The sequence below is a fragment of the Parus major genome, chromosome 6 (genome assembly GCF_001522545.3).
Source record: "Parus major isolate Abel chromosome 6, Parus_major1.1, whole genome shotgun sequence".
NCBI lineage: Eukaryota > Metazoa > Chordata > Aves > Passeriformes > Paridae > Parus > Parus major.
Genome location: NC_031775.1, coordinates 6,070,819 through 6,096,353, shown reverse-complemented (window position 1 = coordinate 6,096,353; position 25,535 = coordinate 6,070,819). Strand labels below are relative to the sequence as shown.

The 25,535-nt window shown below is 37.5% G+C and overlaps 1 protein-coding gene across 7 annotated transcripts in view; it reads right to left on the bottom strand.

The window, feature by feature from the left end:
• The window catches only part of CCSER2 (coiled-coil serine rich protein 2), a 61,814-nt gene that overhangs the window by 21,077 nt on the left and 15,202 nt on the right, over nt 1-25,535 (bottom strand). For all 7 annotated transcript variants that reach the window (XM_033515500.1, XM_015633134.1, XM_015633137.1 and 4 more), the window contains 6 exons: nt 12,958-13,048; nt 9,791-9,953; nt 8,984-9,170; nt 3,322-3,405; nt 2,471-2,557; nt 897-995 (listed from right to left, as the gene is read on the bottom strand). In XM_033515500.1, the coding sequence (XP_033371391.1) occupies nt 897-995; nt 2,471-2,557; nt 3,322-3,405; nt 8,984-9,170; nt 9,791-9,953; nt 12,958-13,048 (711 nt within the window). The remainder of the gene's footprint in view (nt 1-896; nt 996-2,470; nt 2,558-3,321; nt 3,406-8,983; nt 9,171-9,790; nt 9,954-12,957; nt 13,049-25,535) is intronic.

The window sequence follows — 25,535 nt, the reverse complement described above, 5'->3', positions numbered from 1 at the left end:
CCTAGTGCTATATATTTAAAAGAGCAATTTTAGAAGGGTAGCAGGGGTGATTCATCTTTGTTACAAGCTTACATCAAGTAACTCAGTGTAAGATAAAAACAAAGAAACAAAAAAAATCCAACCCATTTTTAACCTTTTAATAAAATGTCCTATGTTTTCTAGCTAGAGCAGTAGCTTCAAGATCCAAATGCTATCTGCTGGTAATTAACAAAAGCTTTGTTTAGCAAAAGTAATTTCTTCTTATTATATAATTTCAAATATGTTGTCCCTCACTCATCTTAAATGTTCTATTGGTGTTTCATGAAGAAAGTAAATTGTACACAGTGGAAATAAATGTGATCCATGCAACAACATATGGGAATGAAGATGTCTTTTGTCAAAGTGATTTTAACACAATTATTTTTTTAATGATTCAAATTATTCAAATTAATTATAAAAATAAGAAGAAGAAATATTAAACAATATTAACTTTTGCATTGAAACTTAGAATACACTGTTTCTTTTCCTCAAAAATATGAAAACATCAACAATTTGTTGAAAATTTGACCAGGAAAAATCCCAAAGAGATACCTATGACTTTGAAGTCAGGATATAAGAAAATCTCGTAAGTATGACTAGATATACAGCTTGGATTGACTGTAACTTAAATACTGCAAATGGTGATTATTCAAAGAGAAGATTTCTAAAGTTGAATTATTTAAAATAAATGTTTGTAATATTTGTTTACATAATAGGGCTGCAAAAGAATGCAAGTGCTGCCCAGCAGGAAGGACACTACTCACACACAGTACAGAACCTCTTAAACAAGGCTGACTTGGTGTGGGAGCCAAGGTTACAGAAGTGTAGAATGAAAGGCAGAAAGAGGTACCCGAGCATGAAGGGCTCACTTTACTCACAGAACTCCTCCTCCAGGAGGTTTGCGTGAATTTATCGGCACAGGCAGGCACTGCCCCTGGAGGTTTTTGACTGTCCTTCTGGCAGTTACATCTAGTGGCCTTAATCACCCCAAAAAAGAGAAAAAGAAACAAGAATTAGTTAGAAATTAACAAACTGAGCCCACAAGGCCCAGTGTTCAAACATCATGTATGACTTGACTGTAGAGCGCAATATGATTAAACTGTAGAAACCACTATTTCCAGTGCTGCACAACTGCTGCTTTTCCCAAAGGATATTGAGAAGTAACCCTGAATAAATATTGACTTTTGGACAGAGTTTTTTTACTTAAACTTCCAAAGCTCTGAGTTCTTCAAGTCATCTTTCAGTCATTACAAATGCAAAGTTTTGCCCATCTCTACAGCAGAGTTAGTCTGCTGCACCAGGTCCAGGTTACTCCAGAAATCAGGTCCATGACAGCAGGGAAGGAGAAACTTCCTTCAAGGACTTTTGGCTGATTGTCAAGAGCAGGACTAAGTGTATGCAAAACCCAACACTTACTGCAAAATGCTAACAAACAAGGTAATTTGGTTTGGTATGGTGTGATCTGGGATTCTGCTGTTCAAACAGCAGAGCAAATGCCAAATCTTCATCTTTCAGTTTTGTTTTAGAGGGAATGTTCCCAAGCCAGAGAGGGAGAGGATGAAGGCCACAACTCAGTTTTACTGCACACACCTACAAAGCACATGTTTAACATTTCATTAGAGATTACGGTGACACAAGTATTGTTCCCAGCTATAATAAATATGTATGCTGTGCACCTCGTGACATCTAATCTACCCTGCCTGTAGGACCTTGCTGTAGCTTGAAATGGCCTGGAAATGTGGGGCTATTTTACAAGAATTGTCACAGCAGAATTTACCAGAACCAAATGCAAAGACATACATGGCAAAATCCAAACTCAAAACAAGAGCAAAATGGTAAAAGGCACATGTGACTTTTGCTTGAGGCCTTGTGTCTCCCTGAATCTGATTTATGATGAAGTGCCCCCACAACTTGTTCTCAGTTGGCAGATTTAATCTGACTGTTAAAGTTGTTCTGTATTGTAAACCTACTTAGAATCAACTTAGAACACTACCTTGCTCAGCTTTGAATTCTATGGTGTAATGCTTTATTAAGATAATGGACAGTAGAGGAAAGGAGAGGGATAAAAAAACCAAATAAAACAGTAACAAAAACTTTAAGCAGAATGGCCCAAGCCTTGTCCATTTTTAAAATACTTTAAGTGTAGCCTTATCTTTTCTTCACTGTTACTTTTGAGCAGATTCTGGAATTTTATGTTCAAAACTGTTTTGGAAATTAAATACTTGCAACAGCATTATAAACATCCTTGCTTAGTGCCACACAAAATCATGACCAGATTATGGAATTAAATATCCCAGGAGCACAACTGGGAACTGAAACCTACTTTTGTTACAGTGAAAGTGCAGGAAAATAATAGCTAAGCTCTCTTAAAGCCTTCATCAGTATTGCCTATTGAAGTTGCACTCTGCAGTGCATATCTGGGATTTTGCTAAACATTTTGGATTATACTTACAAGCTGTTGCTCTAATTGGTTGATTGTTTCATCCTTTTTCCTCAGTTCATCTTTAAGCTTCCTGATCTCGTTCAGCAGATCATCCATCTGCAACAGAACAGTGGTTTCCTATAAGGACTGCATGATCTAAAGCAACACCCCTACAGGACATGCCTGCAGGTATGGCAGTAACACAGAACATGCTTTCCTCCTCCCAGTCACACAGAGAGAGGGGCTGCAGGCACACAGGCTTCAAAGAGTGAAGAAATTTGACTAGAAGTCCTTTTAAGATGCCAAATTCAGCTGACCCACTAAATTTCCAGGGTAAGTAAATCAGCTGCATTTTTGCAGCAGAAATTCATCTGCTGTGCAAACAAGTGACATTATGTAGCTGAACATGCCTAGTTAGCAAACACTACCTGACGTCCTATTTATCAAAAACAGAAATTACTGAACTCAGAACAAGCATTACATTTTAAGTGTTCTTCAACCTCATGAAGTATTTATAGCCCTGTTATATTTCTAGTAAGCACTGCTTCCCTCCCATAAATACAGAATTAGTGATCTTTGCATAGTGATTTTACAATAAGAGCCAAGCAATGCTACAAAACCTTACCACCACAGAAAATACAACACTACCAGTCTGCAACTATGAAAGATGATCCCATTTGCAATACCAATTGTGATTTCTTCTGCCTTTAATAACCCATTCTAAAACAATAAACTTGCCACTGACTTTGTGGGGTTCACCTAGGTTAGCATTTAAACAAAGAAAGAAGCAGTACTTCAGTAACATACAGACTTTGGGTGTGCTTTCTAAACATAAACAGGTTGGCATCTCTTATTCCTTAGAGTTAATCAATGTAATTTACCTTAAAAGTTGACTCAGGTTCTTGTGGTTCTGGACTTGATGGAACTGAGAATGTGATGTCCTGGAGTGACACATTTTCATCATTCTACCAGGGGACAAAAACAAGAATACAAGTTTGAATTACTTGTTGAAACAGCAAGTTTCCTTTTTCCTCCCCATAGGAAAGCCTCCCTTACTGCAGCCTGTGTACAATGCCCAAGGGCCACGCTACAGACACTTATATTTAATTTTCGTAATTTGATAGAATGTTATATCTCATGGTTTCTTGGTGCTCTTTTGATTTGGTTATTATAGAGATATTTGTTTTTGTTTTGGGTTTTGCTTGTTTGTTTTTTGTTTGTTTCTTGGGCTTTTATATAAATAGACTGTTAATTTTGAGAACAGTCAAGTTTATACTGTCCAACACTCAGCTGTATTCAATGCTCAAGTCGCTGTTTGTCCTCTCCAGGCCCATGGCCAGCAAGTGAAAGACTGATGAAGCAGGAGTTTATACTCCATGTTATGGACAAGTTCTAACAGAGTGCTTTGAAATAATCTGCACAGTAATACCATAAAAACACAAATGTTACTTAGTTCAAAACATTTCTAAAATGCTAGAGGAAAAGTGCAATTAGAATCCTAGAATTACAGTTTAACAAATTTTTTTACATATTTATATTGTATTCCCAGTTAACAAATTTCACCAACATTTTATTTTAAGCAATGATTCAAACAAATACACACACAGTGAACATACAGTTGGTCACAGTTACAATTGTGAAAGAGTCATCATGGGAATGGGAAAAAGTACAAAACAAGACAAACTATTTCAAACAAAAGTATCTTGCATGGCTTTTCAAAGCTGTGCACCTCCAATATACCTTTTACTGCTATTAAAATGCAAGGAAGTGGAGCAGTAAGATATTCCACAACAACAAATGAAGACCTAATTGCAAAGAAGGTTAGTATGTCACACACTCCCCAAAGATTTCAATCAGTACTCCAGGCCTGTGTTACACCTGACTCTTTCACCAGCAAAGCAGGGACAAAGGTCATCCACACCAATTCCCTCACCGCTGTTGTAATTATCTCAGTACACACATAGAGAACACAGCACAACGGGAAAAGAAACAGTTCAACACTATCAGTAGGAACTCAAGCCCCCATTTGATTAATTTATGAAATCTGTCCTGATGTGCTTTTTTGTTTCTTGCTCATTATATTGCTAAAATGAAATGGGAAATCCTGGAGCCATACTTGTAAAAAAAAGAAGATATCAGAATTATCAAAGAGATTATAGAATTACAAAAAAAATTACCTCATTATATGCATATGCTATTTTTAGGCTAGAAATAATACTAAGTATGCCAAAATATCATCAAATTTGTAAACCTGGAGAGAATATATTCTTTAAGTCTTTTGGTTAAGATGCAGTCAACTCTATAAAGGTATCACCACACTGCATATCACACTACAAGAGGCAATATAAAAAACTGCTACCTCTAACATTTTTACAGTAGCAGAATACATTATTTATTTAGGTACAATCACTTATACAGAGCAGTGGCAAGTTTATCAGGGTCTACTGAATTTTTACCACGGTCTAAGTTTTGATTCTCAATTCCAAGTTTTATTCAGTACAAATCATTCACCTGAACCTTTGCTCCTTTGCTAATGGCATTTCTATAATGATGCAAACAGAAGAGGTGTTAAGTGGCCATCAAGCAGAGGGTGCTGCCCACCTGCTGCCTGCTTGGCATTCTGAGTGCAGTTTTACCCAGGCCACATCAGTCTCACTGCCCACTGCCAAACACTGCCACAGCAATAAACTGACAGTTCAACAATGGCTTAAACCTAAAATTTGCCAGTTTGACTTGTGTGGACATGATTTTCTGAACCTGAGAGGGTTTCAGGCTCTCAGTGGCTGATCTGTTTCCCAAAGGAAAGTCTTTTGGGAAACTTTTCTCTGTCAAGGACTGTTGTGTAAATAAGATTTTAGTTCTCAAAACACTGACACAGATGTTCTGAGATGTTTTTTCTCTTGTCCCACCAATGGGATGAGAGAGGTGTTGCTCCTTGTACCAATCAGGTTAACCTGTATTGGAACACCTTATAAGGGAACCCTTAAAAGGGTTGAAAACCCCAAAATAAAGGCTTCTGCCTCCTGGAAATGAAATCCCAGCTGCTGCAATATTGAACCCCTGCTTTCTACTTCATGTCCTCTAGAGACAGATTTGCTATTGTTTGTTCATCTCTTTTGGCTCTGTTTCTTTCAAGCACAATTAAGTCACTGAGGTGAACTATTTTGTGGCTAGTAAAAAATAATAATTGTAGGGGCAACTTATACAACATAATGCATGACACATAAACATCTTTTTATTTTGCAAGTCTGTTTCTTTCTCAGCTTCAGGCTTCTCATAAACAAAGATGAATCTCTCTTGTGGACCTCACCAGATGCCAAAAGAACACAATGAATATGTATTTCAAAGGTACACAAGGGACTAATTGATCTAAAGCCTCAGGAAAATGTACTGATGCATTTAACAACTTTGCACTACATGGATCACATTTTCATTCATACCTCTTCATACAAATAGGCCGTATCTGATAAGTTACAGTGAAGATCTGTGCTTGAAAAATAGAACTTCATTTCCATTCACAAAAGATAAGCTGAAATGAAACATTTTTTATAAAACCTGCCTCCCACAGAAAAAAGAACTTCGCAGATCTCACAGTTCTGTGAAATACTTCATGTTTCATTCTTGCCTACAACAGCAGCAAGTGCTGATCTGAGGTGGTTTCAAGTCATTGCTGGGTTACCACAGAGGATGGTCAATCCTTGCCAAGATCAAAGGATCCAGGGCAACAGAAACAGAACAACCTTATTTAAAACTGTATTAACACATTAGCTTCCCCCCAGAGCAGCAAGTTTATAATATTAATTGAGAAGGAGGAGGAAGAAATTGTTAAGATCAGAAGAAAACTTATTTCTTAATGAGCATGCAAATGAAGTACCTTAGTCAATGTTTAAGAGGCATTAACATTTAAATGTCAATTATTACTAGAATTAGACTTTCAAAACACTTTCTTCTTACAATACAAAGTTAGCACTCCAGTTCAGCATTAAAGAGAGAACAGTCTCTAGCAGTACACCTCTCTTTAAATACGGCTGTGTTTAGTACAAGAACAAGCTAAATTTGTCAGTCCATACAGGTTAGTGTAACATTACTAAGTCAGAGAAGGTTACACTCACTATCGGTAAAATTTTCTAAATTCTGTATGAGAGAGACTCCTATTGCTGATTTCAGTGTTTGAAGGCACAGGAAGATGGCAGTGTGTGAGGAGTAAGCAGCCAGCATGTGTACTGCTGCCACTGTTATCCTGGTCACACAGAGCTCAGCCAAGACTCTGGTACTCAAATAGCTATTTATTTTTCCAAGCTGAACTGGGAATGCAGCACCAACACTGCCACAGCTATGTTGCTAGCAATACTCCAGCTAATTTATATCCAGTTATGTGAGTTCCAGTCACAGCAATGAATCCAGTACAGCACATTAAGTCTCCCCAGGAATCTGCTAGGTACACATTCATTACATGCTGTGCTCTACACTAAGTCATGCTACAGCTGATTACATAATTGTATAAAACCAAATTTAATAACTAACTCTTCCTATTTTACTGTAACTGCTCCTCTACATCCTCATGCCTAAGTCCTGACTACAGCTCTGTTTCTGCCTATCCAAATTAAATATTATTGCTGAATGTCACAGCTCAAGAAAGGCAACATATACACTTAAATGTGTAATATTGGTGGAGCTAGTAGAAGAACTGCTTCCATAATAAATTGGAGTTTGAAAGCAATTGACTTTGTACCTTGATTTTTCATATTTTGAAAGAAGCTGCCTGTGATCTAGTCCTAGCTCAGAGTTCAAAATGCTAAAGTTCAACTACTTGTTTTCAAAACTAAATTTCTGTTCAAGAAGTAAAAAAGAATTGTGGTATTTTTACTTATTCCTGTTAGTATGAAGCTCAATGTTTACAGTAAAGGCTTAACACTTTATATAATGAAAAAATATTTCATACAAGTTTTGCCCTAATTGTTTAGCAAATTAAGCTAGTAAAGGTCTGAAGTTTCCCCCTCTGTAGTGGGCTAATTTACTTTTACATTACTATTCATGTTCTTCAATTACAAGACTGGATAATACACAAGAGAGTAGAATAAGTATTCAGCAGTCCAGTAATGAGTTTTGGAAGCGGTGAAATCAAAACAGGATTGGTTTAGGTCATGAAAATACAGCCAAGTATGCCTGACAAAGTTTGAAAGGAAGAATAATACTTGTTATTACTAAACTCACAGGGAGAAAAGATCAGGCATTTGTCAAGACAAGGAGCAAATTTTGAAAAATTAACATATTAAGAGTAACTGCTTCATTCTGTGCATTTAAGTTATTTAAAAAGTTATTCTAAGCTGCTTGAGCCAAGGTTTTTATTCTGCAAGCTGGCTGCTATAAAGTAGATCGAGATTTTACACAATACACTCTGCAGGGCCACACACCAATTGGCTGTAATGTTCGAGCCTTTATACCATGAACAACACACACAGATCATCCATCAAGTTGCCAAATTGTCCTTGTGTTAAAGGCATTAAAAGCCTTAGATAAGGTTCCCTGCTACCTGTGTATTAATGCCTGGGCTGTAGGGGAGCACAGTTTATGCAGCCCACCACTCAGACATTACCTTCCCCTTCTGACACTGCATTATTTTTGTTACAATTGTTTTTCTCCTGACAAAATCAAAAATACATCTCGGCACAGGAAGCAAATGCTCACATTTCTAAAAGGCACAATTGTGCTCTTGACTTAGCCTCAAGGTTGATTTGCTTTTTTTTTTAAGACACAGAGTTATTTTCATTACATTATCCTATTAGAAAAGAATGGCAATGAATCTGATATTAGAAGACAACATCACACAAACTCTTTTCAATGCTAATCTGTATATACCCCCAAAGAAAGTCTCACAGACTGTTCTTTATGATGGTAACAAAGGAATTTCTGTAGCTGAAATGCCATACTTCTGCTGAGTCATTTAGCAGTTTACCAACTCCCACAACTTGCCAAGTTTTGAGGTGCATTGAAAAAGCTCCTTGAAAGCTGATGACAATTTCATAACATAGAAAGGTTATATTTGAACACTTCCAATAGAGATGACCCAGTAGGATTTGCTAAGCTTCTTGTCAAAACACACAGAAGAGATGAAAAGAATGAGGAAAACAAAGCCTTAAGAAAAAGCTATTAGCACTGACTTGCTGAATGCAAGTTTGATCAATGGGATCAATATTTTTTAAATTTTTTTTTTAATTCCCAGCTTTTCTGAATCTTACTGGATAAAAAAGCTAGTTTTCACATCCACTGATTTTCTTTTTTAATTTGACATTTCTTCAGAGAAGTAAAATTTAATATTGAATATATATTAAAAATTAGTATTTAGCATGTTTTGTAGTCAGCAAAATGCTGACAAGGCAGAAAGGTACCGTTGGAAACAGAAAGTTATAGTCACTTTCTGGAACTTTGTAATTCAATGTACAAATGAAATACCAATATCGTAATATGGCCAAACAGAACGTAAGCCCATCTAGGCCCAGTCCCCAGTTTGTTTAACTGCTTTAGTCCCTGCAGACAGCTCACCTGGTGCAGCAGCCTCTTGAGTTTGAGGAGCTGGGTTTTGACGGCGGTGCAGTCCTGCACCATGTGCCGCAGGGTCATCTCGTCCAGCATCACTGTGTTCTCTGCCAGCGCCCGCGGCGCCTGGTAACCACTGCCCGCTCCGTAGCTCTCCAGGGAACCCACAGCAGGCTCCAGGTAGTTGGAACCCCTAAAGAAAATCCAAAACAGAAAAACACAGAGATGACAAACTGGAGCTAGGCAGCATTTGGTAAAAACAAAAGTGTCATGCAACATGGCCTATACTTACATACTGTGGCACACAGCAGAAAGTAAATTAATAAATCAGAAAATGTCAATGCTATTTCACTTAAATACAGAGTTTTCCTTTCCATTCCCAGAGACCTCTCTCACACTATAAACTACAGTACCCTAAAGCCAGTTAGTTCAGACAGTTTCTATAAACTGTCATTCAACCCTTAAGGACTATAAGGTTACATTTATTTTACCAACAAATTAAACTGCAAAAAGCTGTCCAAACTCACAAAATGCAAGTAGTAAGACATTGCAATGGTTTTCCATGGAACACACATGGTATTTTAATCAATATGTATAATATTATATCAACATGAGCAACAAGTACTTGGAAAGAAAACAGAAGCTTAAGTTTAGAAAAGAAATTGTTATAATCCTCAGTGGTGCTTCCACTCAGACATAAAACTATTCTGAAAATGTTGTACTCAGTATCACTTGAAACCCCCTAGTGCCAAAAAGGAATTGTTCACTGGTACTTTAAATGTTTAGGAGGATACAGAAAAGTGCTTTCTTTACCTGTTCAAATCATTTTTACCATGGATATAATGGTCAGTATGGCCAAGATGATAGTGCTCCTGTGTATTCCATCGCTGCTGTGGTGCTCTTTTCCAGAATCCCTCTTGATGTTGTCTCGCATTTCTGTCTTGTCTGTCATAGCGGCTCATATTCTCACATTCCTCTACAGAGAGCATAATGTCAAAAAAAATTGTAAGACTTGTTCCCAGGACCTTGCAAATAAAATATTAACTATATGCTGGTAACAGATGCACTGTAAAGTCTGTGGGGTTTGTTTTGTTTTTTTTAAACTGATGCAAAACAGTATGCATTTTAGAAGTGTCAAGCAGACTTCTGCAACAATGTCACATTTTTATTAAAATATAAACATGTCACAAGACTAAAAGCAACCTGTAGCAGCAACTAAAGAATCCAGCTTTACAGTATTTCCAGTTTAAATAGAAAATCATTTGGAGGAGGTAGACATTATGGGTAGAAAAGAAATTTTAAAGTAACCATTTCCTGTCTTTCTTACTGATGATATCTCCAGGCCTTTAACAAGTTCTAACAACACACAAACACAAAAAGACAACATTGTAAAAAAAGACCAGTAGTGCATTGCAAAAGAAAACAGTTTCATTACTTAAAACACAGATATACCTAGTCCTATTCACCTTGTTTTGTTTTCAGATTCAGCAACATTTAATCTGTATTTACCTGGATAACCAGCACGATTTAAAACAAGGAAACTAAATAATCTCTTTCAAACACCAACTTCTGCAAAGCCACAGGAATTCCACAAATGTCTTACGGGAACAAACGCTAAATTTGGCAACAGCCCGGAAACGACCGAGAGAAAGCCCAAACAACTTCTACCCGAGCAGTCAGACCCAGCAAAACCAGTCCTGAGCCGCTATTCTGCCCCCACACTTTGTCCTTCACTTACCCAAGGAGTTTTCTCTCACATTGTGAGTCCTTTCACGGAGCAGCTCCACACAAGGGAGTGGTGTTTGCCTGCTGCCCCCTCAGCCCTGCTGCGCACAAGGCTCCCAACCAGGCCCTCCTTCCCGCTGGGTTCCCAGCCTGCGCGGGGCTGGGAGCCAGCCCAGCGTCACCCCGTGATTTACACTGCCCTCCTCACGCCCTGCATACTTGTGGAGCTAGAACTGTTTCTATAAATAGCGGCCAAGCGGCATCCCAGGCTCCAAAGTGAAACCAGGAGAGTTTCTGAGGACCTGGAAAGTCTTAGGAGGCTGACGTCAGTGAAGTCACACATAATTATGGAAAAAGTGTTGGCAAAAAGTGCTCTTAAACATTACTAGAACAAGTACTCATACCTACAATTCACCTAGCAAATAATCAAAAAATTGCATAATAAAATAAACTTATTCACCTTAACAGATTTATTTTCCTTTAGCAGCACCTTTCTACAGCTCATAACACATGAAAATTAGCAACAAAATAAACTCAGTAAGTTTACAAGCAATTATGATTTTCAGCTTTGGAAAAGTAAACACTGCAACACTGAGTAAAGACAGGTGGAGATTAACCAAGAAGTTTTGCTTTTTCAAGTGCTCATGTTTACAATCAGGGAAACCTGGAGGTGGCTTTTGAATTCTTCTTTTCAGGTCCTCTTTGCTGAAAATACAGAATTTGCAAGATAAATAGCAGAGATACCCAGTTTATGCAAGATTAGTTTTATAAGGAAATCCAACCTCTAAAAAAAAGTCCGAAGTAGCAGTAACTAGCTTTTAATGTTTTTGTGGCAAACATTCACCTTTAGAAACATGCCCTTCTAGCAGTTTTTAAATTAGTAATTTGTAATGGAATTACTGATGCAAATGCAGTGCATGCTTCATATAAACAAGGAAACTTAGGAGAAATTGATCTACCCTTTAAAATTGTTCCTTATTTTTTCCCCAACAAAAGTAAATTACCCCTATTGAAAGAATATGCCTTAGGCTCGCATTGTTACCCATTCTGGAAAATTAACTGAGTAAAAAAGTAAAAAATTCATACCTGTCAGGATTGAAAAGCTGCATACTTGCAATGTTCTCAATCATTTCACACCAGCACTTTGAAAAAACTCATTCTAAGGTTTAAAAGATTAAGTAGTGCACATCATACGACACAACATTAAAACATGATGCACCACCATTGTGGTAGACGGAAAACTGTGCTTTATTTACTGTAAATTTGGCTTCATATCTAAGATACACACACAAGAAGGAGTCTTCACCCAAATAACTCAGAGGTGCTCTCAAAAACCCCTGAATTTCTCCCACATTCAGCAAGCAGCTGAATGCTACACAAAATAAGTAAAGCCCTCTTCCTTTCAGTGCCTGTTTGCACAGGGCAGGGCCTGACAGTGCTCCACATTCAGTGTTTCTGTTCATTTGAAGACAGACCAGCCTCCACTGAACTTTGAGGTAAAACTAATACCTATATTCATATAACAACAGCTCATAATAATCATAATAATAATACTCATCATCCTATGAGTAGCTCAGGACAAAGCAAATGCCTCAAACTTTTCCAGTCTGAGATTTAAGAAAGTGCAGCTGTAATTTCCTTTACAAGGTTTATTCTATTCTGGATTTGTTCCATTTCAGGGGCATCTAGGCACCTCTGTCTTCTCAGTGAAAAGTCTGCTAGTACCTTCACTGAAAGCAAAAACACATAAAACACAATTTGAAAACACATATTTTAAATTTTACATCTTCTGCTACCCTGAAGTGTATGCACATCTATTAGGAGATACTGTCATTTTGTAGAAGAAAACAATTATCTCAAAGAATTACACTGTCATTCACCAAAGCTAAAAAAGAAATACAGTCCCAGCATTTTCAAATATAGCTGAAACATGAAACTGAAAGATTAACTTAAAATTTTGAAATTAATTCTATAGAAATAATTTTAAGAAAAAAACAGTGTGAAACAGGACTGCACTTTTATTCAAGGCAGTACATTTCTATATTCAGAATTTCTCAAACATAAGAGTTGTACTTGGGAAAACAGAAATATCTCCCTGTATTTCACAAAAGAAAAAGCTGTTCCTTAAAAAAAAAAAAAACACCCCATTTTGAAGAGTGCACTGACTTAAGTCAAGAGTCAGAAGAAAGCAACTCAAAAGTCTCTTAAGTCCATGAAGTAGTTTCATAGTGAGATTGCTTGGCTGCCTTACTTACCTTTGTCACGAGGTGGGTCCTCAGGCAGGTCCACATCAAGCATGAGATCATCATCTTCAAGATCACATGAATCAAGATTATTTAAGATATCCTGCAAAAAAGGAAAAGTGAGATACAGCTGGTTCCATGACACTTCATTTATCCCACCATAACAAAAAGTTTTGTTACATTTTTATTGTGCACACATCCAATGTTACCAGCAGCCTCCTCTCCTCAGCAGTGACAATCAGCTTTATTTGAGACCTTCTATACAAACAACAACCATTACACCTCTGCTAATGTGACACAGTAACAGTGCCAGATGAAACAAAGATGGATTAAAACATTTTTCTGCCTGATGCCTATGGAATACTCTGAAGACTTTTTTATTCATCAATATCCTGCTTTCTCCACAGTCAGAAGCATTTTTAAACTCAATGACTTTGTTTACTTGGAATTTAAAAACAACTTTGTGAAGAGATGATGTTAAATCCCCTTATTTCACCTCTCATCATGAAATCACTGAAAGGAAGTGAGGGAAACCTGTGTTATCTTGACTTTTTGGGATAACAAAGTTTCAAATACGCTATTATGAGCGCCAAACTCTTCTTCTTTTTGCCTTTCAGATTGTGGTTCATATAAAGCTGTTCCTAAAGGGACTAATAAATCATGACATTGCACAGGTATGCTAATGGCACAAGGAAAATGCTATGAAGTGTTAGTGCTAAACGAATTACACATATTAAATATAGTCAGCTATATTAAAGGACTGCAATGAGGGCAAGCCCAGCCAGTGTAACAGAGACTGACCCCTTTTGCTTTAAGAATAGCAAGAGGAGGAGAAACTGGGGAGGTCAGGGCTGTGAAACACCCAGCTCACAGTGCAGTCAGACACTGCCAGTGCTGCTAGACAGCCACAGCAGCCTGGGCAGAGAACCCAGACACCCTTTCACTCCATTACTCCAAGAAAACAAAACTTATTAGCACCAAGTGACTACCACACAAAGTAGGCCTGAAGGAACTCCTATGGATATCCAGCTCCTGAGTTCCCAGTTAAAGACATGCCTTTAAGGCCTGAGACCAGACCCAGGCACCTCACACTGGCCTCTTTCCTAATAGCAGAAACACAGATTTTTCCTTAGGTTTACTGGCTACCCCTAAAGGTGATGCCTGGCACCAATATTGAATAATTTACCAAATATTAGGTCAAATAAGTGTTTTATAATTTTTTTCTCATAGTAACGTGATCATTAAATACTTAAGTGAATACTGGATATGAACTCACTGCACAATAATATTCCCTAGCAAAGGCACCCGTTTGGTGGCTATCATTTGTTAGATTTGCTTTGTCACAAATGCACAGGTGAAAAGAAAGAACATTAACAGGCATTTGTCTGAAATTTGCTCCAGCTGTTCTTCAGCAACATTCCAACAGCACTCACAAAGCACTACTTATTTCATTATAAATGGTGACAAAAGCTAAGAATATTTTAAGATTAAGCAGGGGGTTGGGTTGTCACACAGAACATTTAATATTTTGCATTTCTGCAGGGCAAGTTATTTATTGACTTAAGAGAGTGTGAGATGAAAACAATTAATATGCACTTTGTAAAACATGAGCAATATAAAGGAAAGATGGAATACTTGAGACAAAACCACCTGTTTTTCTGAATTGCTTTGTCAACAAATAGCATTCTATGCATTTGCAGGGAAAAAACAGGTAAACCTACACAGCAAGGCATTGGGAATAGTAAAAAATCCAACCATAGGAAAGCGTCACAAAAAAATGGAAGCCATTTAAAGGAAACATGGATTTAATAACTGGGACAACAAAATGCCTGTATACTTTTACTACTTTTGCTTCCATTTATTTACATTTTTCCAGGAACCAGGAGTTTTTGAATTAACGTGTATTTTTTCAAACAATTCTGCAAAAAACAGGCATTCTTGAGAGGCAGTTTCAGTTTGCCAGTTGATAAATTATTTCTATGCCATGCTTTCATCTTCCAAATTAGTGTGAAAAAGCACTATGTTTTTCTACTGCAAGAACTTTAAATGAGCATGACAAAATGGAAACAGTGGCCACAAACACAAAAGAAAGTGGAAAAGCTTTGCCGTTGCTGTGCAAATGCATTTAAAAATGCACAATACAAAAACACAATATACCAGAATGTTTACTAATAAACCCAGATAAGCCACATTACTATCTTTGAAGAGCTTTGGAAGTCTAATGGTGTCATAGAAGGTCAGTATTTGAGATTCCAGACATACTTTCCTGTCAACAGTACATTTCATTATGCTTCCCTAATTACACATTCTTCACCACACTGAGGAAAGGAAACTCCATGCTACAAAAAAAACCCCACAACTGCAAATACCAAGACTTTGTAATCACTGGGCTATGTGTGAATGCACTTTGAGCATTTGCCCCTGTGAGCTACTTGGGAAACAATATACAAATAGATGTCAGCAATGTCATCCTGAAACAGCCATAAGATAAAGTACAAGTTTCATCGGTGCATTAATATGTCAAAAAAATCAAAATTTAGATACTTCCATTGTTATTCTTTCTACTGCATAAGGAACTGCAGGTAATTGCATGGAAACAGAATAGTTAATAATGTGTGCTTAACAGCAATTAGCATCATGAAGTGATTCAGGGCAACTAGCTCAAACAGAATAGGAAATAAAATTCTTTCAAAGTGCATCAGCTCCAACCCTACACATTATTACATGTTTCAGCAATTATTACAAGTTACAGAAAAAGAAGAATCCTATTCTATTTGTATAGGTGAAAAGAGTAATGCATATTAAAAGGAGTATGATTTTCACAAGGCTGATTGAGCACTAGATATTCAAGCTGGTACAACCGAGGAAGATATCGAGCTTGGGACTGTGAAATCCCAGGTCCAACTACAGCGCTGTACCCAAGCTTTCTCTCCACAAAGCTTTTCCACTGGGCATAGGCAGTGGTGCCTTGCTGGCTTCCTGCATTTGAAAAGGGAAAGCATGAGGTGAGACGGATGACCTGTGAGCCCTGTTTTAAGAACTGAGTAACTCCAGCACCCCAAAAGCAAGAAACCCCCATACTGCATAAGGAGAAGGGAAAAGGTTAAAAGGGCCACGTGTGTTGTATCACTTTCAACAATTTTACTTCAAAGTCCTGCCAATCCTTTCTGGAGTGACTGTCCTCAGATGCTGTGTTTTACCACAGGTTCAGCAAGCACACACCAACAGCTCACCCACAACAGCTTGGGATTTAACCCAATTTGTTGAAGGCATGGAGCCCAGCACCTTCTTCTGGAGAGGCATAATAACATCAAGACCACTGGTTTGAAGACTGGGAAATTCTATGCAGAAGAGCTGCGTTTGCTGAAGCGACACTTCAAATTTCATTGTAAAATAATGATCACCATAATGAACTGGAGTGCAAAATATCATTTCCAAAAAGTTCAGTTTCCAAAAATTCCTCATGCAACATGCATCATAAGCTTTTTCTTAAACTGAAAAGAGCTATTTTTCAGTCCACCAACCAATCTGAATCCAATTTAGCTTAACAGCTGTACCTAGGCAAGAGGCCTGATTCTCAGCTTTCCCATTTCTTGCACTAAGTATTGTAAGGTTATAATGAAACCCAAGTAAAACATAAAGTGCCCAAAATAGAAGATAAATAGTTATTTGCATTTTCTCCCTACTAAACACAAAAATGTTGACCACTGAAAGTTTACAACACAATGTATATTACAGTGGAATTAAAAAAAAAAAATTAAGTCAAGCATTGAGGTCAGTGCAGAAATGCAAAGCCCTCAAACAACTAATTTCAGAGAGCATTACCAGAATTGAGAAGAGTCTGAGCTCAAAGCACCAATGACAGGTTAGGATATTTTGGAGGAAAAGCAATTGCTTTGAGGGAGTCATGAATTGGTGTTGCATATTAGGAACTCCATTTTACCTGTTTCCACGAATCACAATCTCAGACCTCATTAGCTTGTTCCACCTTTAGGAAGCAGACAGCTAAAGGAAAATAACTAATTGTTTTTATTACTGATATATGGGTGACCTACATCTTGCTTTTGACGAGGATGAAAAAAGACCACAGTAGAAGGTAAGTGTGAGTAAAGGGAGAGAACTACAGGACAATCTGTCAAAAGAACTCAAGTGAAGCATTCTAGAGTAGCACAGAAACTAACAAGCCATAATTTCAGGTGCTTGAGGAATGAAAAAAAGGAAGCAGTTTTTAAAAACAAGCACAAAACAGACTGGGTAAATCAGTCATCCGAAAGGCAGCTAAAGGATAACAGCGAAAGTCAAACACAAGTCAAGGCTGACAGAAGAAAAGAAGGAAACCTCCAGGGTCTTTTTCAATGCTATTTTCAGCATTTGACAACATCCAAGATAAAGATAAATAAAGAAATAGGAAGTCTCCAAAATAGCAACATTATATAGGAACTGAACAGAGCTCTTAAGTGAAGGCAGAAAACACAGACATAGGAAAAGCACATACTGTTCTATAGGGATGAAGAGAAAAACCTACTGTAAATTAAGTCCTTAAAACAGCAAAAACCACCCAGGGAAAAGGTGGGATAGAACTCTGCAGGTTACCAAAGACAGGATAGGAAAGAATTCACATTAAAGATAATTAGGCCAAACAGACAAATAACTATTTTGTAATTTTTCCCATTCTCCGTAAACTGAAGGTTGCTGTGACAACACATCTAACAAAAACTTGGTTTGGAAAATCCCAAACACTTTTGGTTTAACTGTTAAGTAGAACAGTCTTAAAGACTTACTGTTCTTGAAAACATTTTTATAGAGGCACTGTATGTTCTACCCAAGTTTACTGAAGATATAGAGGAATTCATTATTAACTTAAGTTATTACATGCTGTATCTAAAGTATCTATACTTAAGTTTAGTTCTTTAATTTTTTTAAAAATATAAAATCAGATGTTAGACTGTAAAAAATCTGAAATTCAATAACACAACAAAAGAACAGAAAGAGGAAAACCTGAAATATTAGCCGTTCTGTTAAGACTTCACCAATTCATAAGCAACAGCACTTTGAAACACACAGCCCAAGCTACACCCACTGCCACGAGCAGCGTTCCTTGACTGCCATCTAGCCTTCAGCAATGAGGAAAGGTGAAAGGGGGAACCATTGTAACCATCTTTCTACAGAATTCTAGCAAAATGTAAGATGATGTTCTATTTTGTTGTTGTTGTTGTTTTCTTTTTTAATAGGCTGGTGCTTTTAAATAGTTTCCTCTTCACTTTTAAGCACAATCACAGAAAGCAGTCAGCAGTGAGTATAAACAGTGACAGAGGAAGAGCAGAGGAGGAGGAAACAGATCTTCCTACTCACTGCTTTCAGTCTGTTTGCACAAAAAGGCTACCAATACTAGAGGTCCAGCATTGCTTTTACAGTTTATCTAACCAACAATGGAGCATCCTACCCTATTAAGCAGTGTGTAATTCCTACAGCTACTCTTAACAGGTAGAAATGATTGTGAATGATACTCATTCCACTGACTTGCACTTGTAGTAAATGAACAATGTTTGATACAGGAAAATATTGATGCTTCAAATAATTCCCAGCTGAGAGAGTAACCAAACAATAACCTCAGAGGAACAGCATGGGCATGGTTGCACCAGGAGCTCAGTTGTTTTCTCTGTGCAAGAGTTTTAATTCCACCCTAGCGAGACTTTTGGAGTAACCTGAATACGACACGTTACACAGCATCAATGTGTTCTATTCTTACACAGCCAGCTTAATATACTTGTTTCTAATTAAAACCAAAACAATCCTCAAATACCTCCGAACTACTTTGGGGTGATTCTATTTTGACCAATCTCTCCATGAGCTGCTAACAACATGGGAAGCATTCCCTCTCTGCACTACTGGGAAAGTGTATTTATGCCACATTATCCCGATACATTTCCACAGCATGAGCCAAGAGCACAAAAGCTCAGAACGAGCTCACACGTGGATATGCAGTTACCACCTCATAGAGAAAACGTCCCTTACAAGCCTAGGAAATGAACCAAGTGCTGACTTCTACCAGTGTTTGCTCTCATATTTCACACACCATCACAACAGCTGCCACGCACTCTCCCTCTCTCCACAACACAAATCCAAAGGTGTAATTAAGGGATGCCATGAACAGAACGCATAGGTACAAGTGAAGTTGCCTTCCTTAGTTTTCTAGCCAAAACAGCGTGAGAAGATTTACTGTCAGTTCTGAAGGAAGCAGCTCTCAAAGGCATGTAAGCTTTCCCATTGCAAAGGAAAAAGGGTAATTCGCCATAAAAGGTTGTTCACAAAATGTCATGCCTCTCAGACCAGTACCACAAGAGGTCTGTGAACTGCAATAGTGTCATATAACCTCCTAATCATGTTTGACAGCAGGGACACCTACATAACACGGGACAGACAGAAGTGCTATCTCATTAAATAATTCAGATTCTCACCACCTCCCCTTGTAGTTCAAGTCTGAAGTTGAAGACTGGAGCAGAGGTGTGACAGTAGATGGTGGCTATTTTCACTCTAAAAGTAGTTTCAAATTTAATGACATTTCCTTTCTCAGCAGAAAACTGCCTGCCAGCAAACTCCACCACAGGAATGGCTGAAGAGTTGACAGAATACCCTGAAATGAGTTTGTGCTCTTAGTTCTGTATTGACAATCAACAATACAGACTGAATTTTTCATAGCAGTTGCTGTTTACTACTAAAATCTTAGTGGTGGATGTATTACTCAAGGATGTTCTCCCATTATTTCAGTATGTTCACAAGTATTACATGTTCATAATGAAGATTAAAGATGTCATCAAAAAGATGACACTAACTTTTGAGGCTTTGAAAGCAGAACCAAGCAGTCCAGTGGTTTTCCAAACATAAATTTTCAGGCATAGGCTTCTTAGAAATTAAGAAGATTAAAAACAAATACCAAAAAGTTCTATACTTGTATTATTGGAAAAATGAAAACTATGGAGTTAGAACAGTACAATTTAAGTAAATCAGAATCATTTTCATCAGATTCTGGAATATGATATGAAGATATTGGGACAAAAGAGCCTGGAACTTGGACATTAATTTAGAAGCTTAAACAGAGGTTACCAACTACAGCAACTTCCAAGAAGTGGCATCCAATGAAAAACAGCCTTCAAGGCTGTCATGTATATTAGATTCCAATCCCAGAATCACTATGTATACACCTGAGAACGAAGTTTGACCACAGAAATGGCAGCTTCCCAGATAATGTATTTCCAAGAAATCTTTCTGTACTCCAAGTAAAAATTCACACATTATTTGCCATTTTCTAGAATGCATCAGTAAAAGGTAAAACCTCACTGAAGACTTCCTGTGCTACTGTGGTATCTCTTGCCAAGAGATACACTGGCCTAACGCAAAAGTCAGGCTTTCAGGTAAAGGAGTGTGAAGGACCAATGAGCTACTCAATTTGTCCTACAGGACAGAATTTCTTTGGTGATGAAGGTAAATAATGAAAATTCTCTGAGCAGAAGCAGAAAGCAGAACTCCATGCTACATTTCATGTTAGTGATACTATGTGCTCTCTATCACATAAAGGGTGCTCTCCACTATGATGGGCATGGATGGGAAATGTTGAAGGACGGACAATATAAATTGCAGAGTATCTGACTCTCTCTGGGTTTGCTCTCAGTCACTCCCAGGAGGTTCACAGACACTCTGTACACTGCAGTGTACCCACACCCAGAGAGGAGTATCTGCCACTGAGGGTTTCTATCATTGCCCAAACACACCTCCACACCTGCATGAGGTGTGTCCCTGGCTTACCCAGAATACCTCCTGGGCAGACAAAATCACCTCTCGCTCCACTGCCGCTACAGTCACATGTACGTTCTGACAGTCTCATTCCTCTGACACACTAATGTATCCTGGTATCCCCTCACACACCTAAAGGGAAAGGCTGCCCAGCTTCCTCCTCCATGGTCCTGTTCTGTCACAACAGTTGCCAGATAAAACTTGGCAGCTGCAAGAAAGACTAAAATCCCTGATGTTTTACAGGCTTGGTAGGCATCAAAAAGGCAAAAGCTACTTCAAAATCCCAATCACCCCAACACAGGTAAATAACAAGGTTTCTGAAACTAGAACAATTATACTTCATTAAATAATTACACCACAAGAATAATGTCTTATTTCTCTTTCCAGCCTTGCACCTCACTAGAGTATTGGGCATCTAAGAGTGTCATCAGATCTCAGTGTATCACATTCACAAGCAGAAGAAATATAAATTAAAAAAATCTCTAACCACATACAAAATTGGAAATGTATATTTATTAATGCCATAATGAATTTTAGTCAGAGGCACAGACTGAGGTGAAATCATCCTTTGCTTTCAGGAACAGAACAAACTCAGACACTTCTTTAAGAAGTGCTCAACTGAAGTACACAAATTACTTTTAGGAAGATCATGGGAGCACAGAATGCAATTAATTCTCTTTATTAACCTCACCTTTTGTATTCTAAGAAAGGAGGAAATGCAGTACGTCAACACTGTTCATTTGAGTACAGCCTGTCAAGAAATATGTGTCTTTTTAATGCTCTTCTCTGCTTTGAGTAAGATCTTCATTGTACTTTGCAAGATGAAAAGAGGAAAAAAAACCTGAATTTCAACTGGCTCATTAAATGAAAGGCTTTTAATGTGTACTTCTTGTAACTAGCTTGCACCTGAAGGACTCATTTCATGACTACTCTCTTAGAAAGTTATGCAAAAAAGAAAAGTTTATGTTGAGAAAAGATTACATACTTTTTATATTATTTTTGGCTAACTAGCACTTTTATTTTCATTACAGCTGTAACAAAACATCTCAAAATTTAAAAAGGCCAGCTTCTCAAAGAACAAGAATAGTATTTTAGCATTAACCTCCTGAAATGAAAGTTCAGCCAAAGCAAGGAAGATGTGTAGAAGGAAATACCGAGAACACTTTGCTCTAAGGAAATAAATGTATTAGAATCACACACATTACAAGTCTGAAGTCACATTAATAAATTACTCATTTGAGAAATTAGACTGGCAATTTAAAACTTACTACAGAGTCATTTTGAGAAGTGAATTATTAAAAAAAGTAAGGTAATTAACACTAAATTATTTGTAAATAACTACAGAAAGGAATTAATAACTAAAAAATTCTGTTTTAGCAAGTTAATTTTCTCCAAGAAGTAGAACATCTTTCACTGACTACCAATGCTTCAGGAACCAGAAAGCACATTGCCCAGTCTCAAAAACGAATTCAGAACTGCCCTTGCCCAAGTTATAGTCACAAAAGGGAAAAAATATAACAAGAACAACAAGAAAAATCTTACAAGATTTCCAAAATTGCCTGGAAGAAAAAAAAATGTAACTATTTTACACTCCAGCTAAAATTCTGGCCATGTGTCAAACTGATTCATTCCAGTGAGATCCAGATTTCATCCCAAGAGCAATTAAATTCTCAGCAAAGCAGTTAAAACCCATCTGTCTCTTCAAGGCAGATTTCAATTATTATTCCATAATCCTATGCCCTTATAATTACATTGATGTTCACTCTGCATATACCCAAAAACACTGGTTTCATTTATTTCAGGAAAAATGAACACAGCACAGATTCACACTGCTACTGGAGTCTCCCAGAAAAAGAGGGCAGAGAACTCAATCTGACAGTACGGGGAGCACTCTGAAAGCTTCCTGTCCAAACCTGTTGGCCCAAATGAAATCGCTTTAACAGAAACAAAAAAAAAAACCCCGAATCACATCACAAGAACTTCCTCTCTTGTGAATATTACAGAAAGAAGCCAGAATTATTGCAATGTCTTCAGTTTCAAGTTTTGCTTCTTTCAGACTTTGAGCACTAGAATATTGCAGCATCTTTAAAAACAAGCAGATACCTCAGAACAGTAACAGCTGTACTACCTATCCTTCTCAATGCAAATAAGGACTTGCACAGGCTGAAAGCATTTAAAGCTGCACTCTGAACAAACATATACTAAAGCTTCTGCTTCTCATGTGCCTACTTAATGCACTGGAGATGAGAAAACACCTCAAACCTTGCTACAACAAGAGAGGGCAAGCAAAGGATCCATGAGACTGGTCAGGATGCCTGTTTGAGGCTACACTGCTTACACGTATGGTGAACAGTATTTTCAGAGAAAAATTAATGAAACAAAAAATCTAGCAAAACTAAACTACAACCAGGAGTTGTACTTCCCACTGCTGAGCAGCTTTCTGCCATGAAGCAGTAAAGGAACTAGGCATTGCAGTCAGCAACTAAGTCCCAGGACATGAGCAAAGAGCACTGCTAACATCAAGTGAGAGCATCTACAGATAAACACTTCCATTCCTGCTGATTTACACAGCCATCAACTGCTCTGCTAAGCATCAGTCTGCTCACACAGAACTGAACTTGGTGCTCAGCAGCAAAAACCAGCTGTTGAAAAGACTATAAAGAGCACCAACAAAATCAGTGCTTAGAAATTTGAAAGGAGTTCAGCACTTAAAAAGTTATTCAAGTGATTTGTTGACTTTGAAAGTGGAAATGGAACAACAGTGGACTCAGTTATTTTCTGTTATGCAATTAGACAATAGAAATATTTTCATCCTTACAAAAACCCCACACATTTCCTATCAAGCTCTAAGCTCCCCCTTATTTAGATCTGTATGATTCTTAAACCTCCAACACTGGATTACACATTTTCTCCATAGCTGTTCACTCAGTTAGTAAACAACAGAAGGACTGTACTAAAAGAGGCCAAATTTATTTTATTCTTCATCCCCATGTCTTTAAAACCAAGATGTACTGAGAATAGCAAAGATATTGTCTTTTCTGTTCCCCAAAAAGGAACAATGAGCTTCAGAGGCCAGCAAATTCCTGCTGTTGCCTTCTTATGCTGGTTCTCATTTCAGAATCCCAGTTAAAATCCCTATTACAAAAACTGTCCTTCCAAAGATGGTCCAAACACCCCTAATCTAAGATCACCCAATGGGAGCTGCACTGCCACCTATGGAAAAGCTTAGGAAAAGCATTTAGCATTTGTTAATACTAAGGATACAGCTTAAAAGACTAACAAAACAACAGCATGGATGGAAATGAGGAAGAAAAAGGTGAATTGTGCACTAAACATGACCAATTACTCAGCACATAGTTCCCTGAACTGTTACTCAGCCACAGTGCTTCTACTCACCCCAGCCTGGTGCCGCAGGAACTCCACAACTACTGCTCTGGTGACTGCCCTGGAAATACTAAATCCAAGGGGCAGGCAGGCTGGCATTAGTCCAAGCACTCCAAATTCTTAAATCTGATTCTCATCAATTGGATTTTGACACACAGATATGAACTGCTTTCAACTCACCACAGTAGAGGATAGAAACTGCATAATTTGATCACGTATCTCCCAGCAATCAAAACATCTGACGTTTGACTAATCACAATAATTATTCTCAATGCCTTCACTTTTTTGTCTTTATACTCCTTACTTGCAAAGAAAAGGAAAACCTTGGAACAAAAGCTTACAGCAACCTACTCAAGAGCACAATTTTTCAGAAATAATGAAAACTGCATCAGAAATTCTTCTGCATCTTCAGATTAGAAAAGATCATTGTTTAATCTTTAGGCTAAAGAAATCAAATATATAATAATTCCTACCAAAACCAAAAAGTACAGGGAAAAAAAAATCCCATAGTAAGTGGTAGTGCAACACTTCAGAGCTACATTTTCCCCCTCAAAACTCAAGCTACTGAAAATACACTTCTGTCTTGCAAAAATACAACATGCTCTTGATGCGTTTCTCATTCAGACAGAAGTCACAGTACAGTAAGTACTGAAATTCTGGAGAAGCACTAACAGAATAAAAAATCAAAATGGGTAGAAACAATACATGATCTTCTAGATTTAACATCAAAATCTCTTCCTTTCTCCACCTCCTCAAAAACAACTGAATATATTCTTCCATTTTTAAGCTCTCTCCAAGAGCTTTTCACTTTCAATAAACAAAGAAATAATCCAAAATAGTGAACAAGAATATCAAAGATTTCTAATGTACTTCTGCTCCACATGGCTTACAACAGCTTCTGTCAATCAACACATTGATTCAACAGCAACTCATACCCCTGCACAAATTAATTCACAGGGGCTACATGTAGCAAGACCTAGATATATACTCCAAAAGCACAGTAAAAGAAGTGTCTTCCATTTGTTTGTTGCATTTCAGAGTATGTATCAAAGCACCTATATTTAAAATTTACAAAGGACAAAGTTTAAAAATTTCCCTCTTTTTTTGGCATGTGCATGCATGTGTCTGGAGACAAGCATGTTTGTTTTAGCAGTGGCCTCCATGAAACTTAGGTTTTCCTTATAAACACTAATAAAGCTACAAAACTCATACTACAAATCTAACAGCTTTTCCAAGCTGGCCAAAATTGCCACAAAAAGTTAATAACCACTGCTAAACTCTTTCAAGCACTAGATCCCAACATCATAATTTAAGATGGAGAGCAAACAATACCACAGTCAGCTGAAAATATATCAGCAATTCATACTTAGTTACACATGAAGAATATAATTGCGTATCTGTACCCAAGTCTTAAA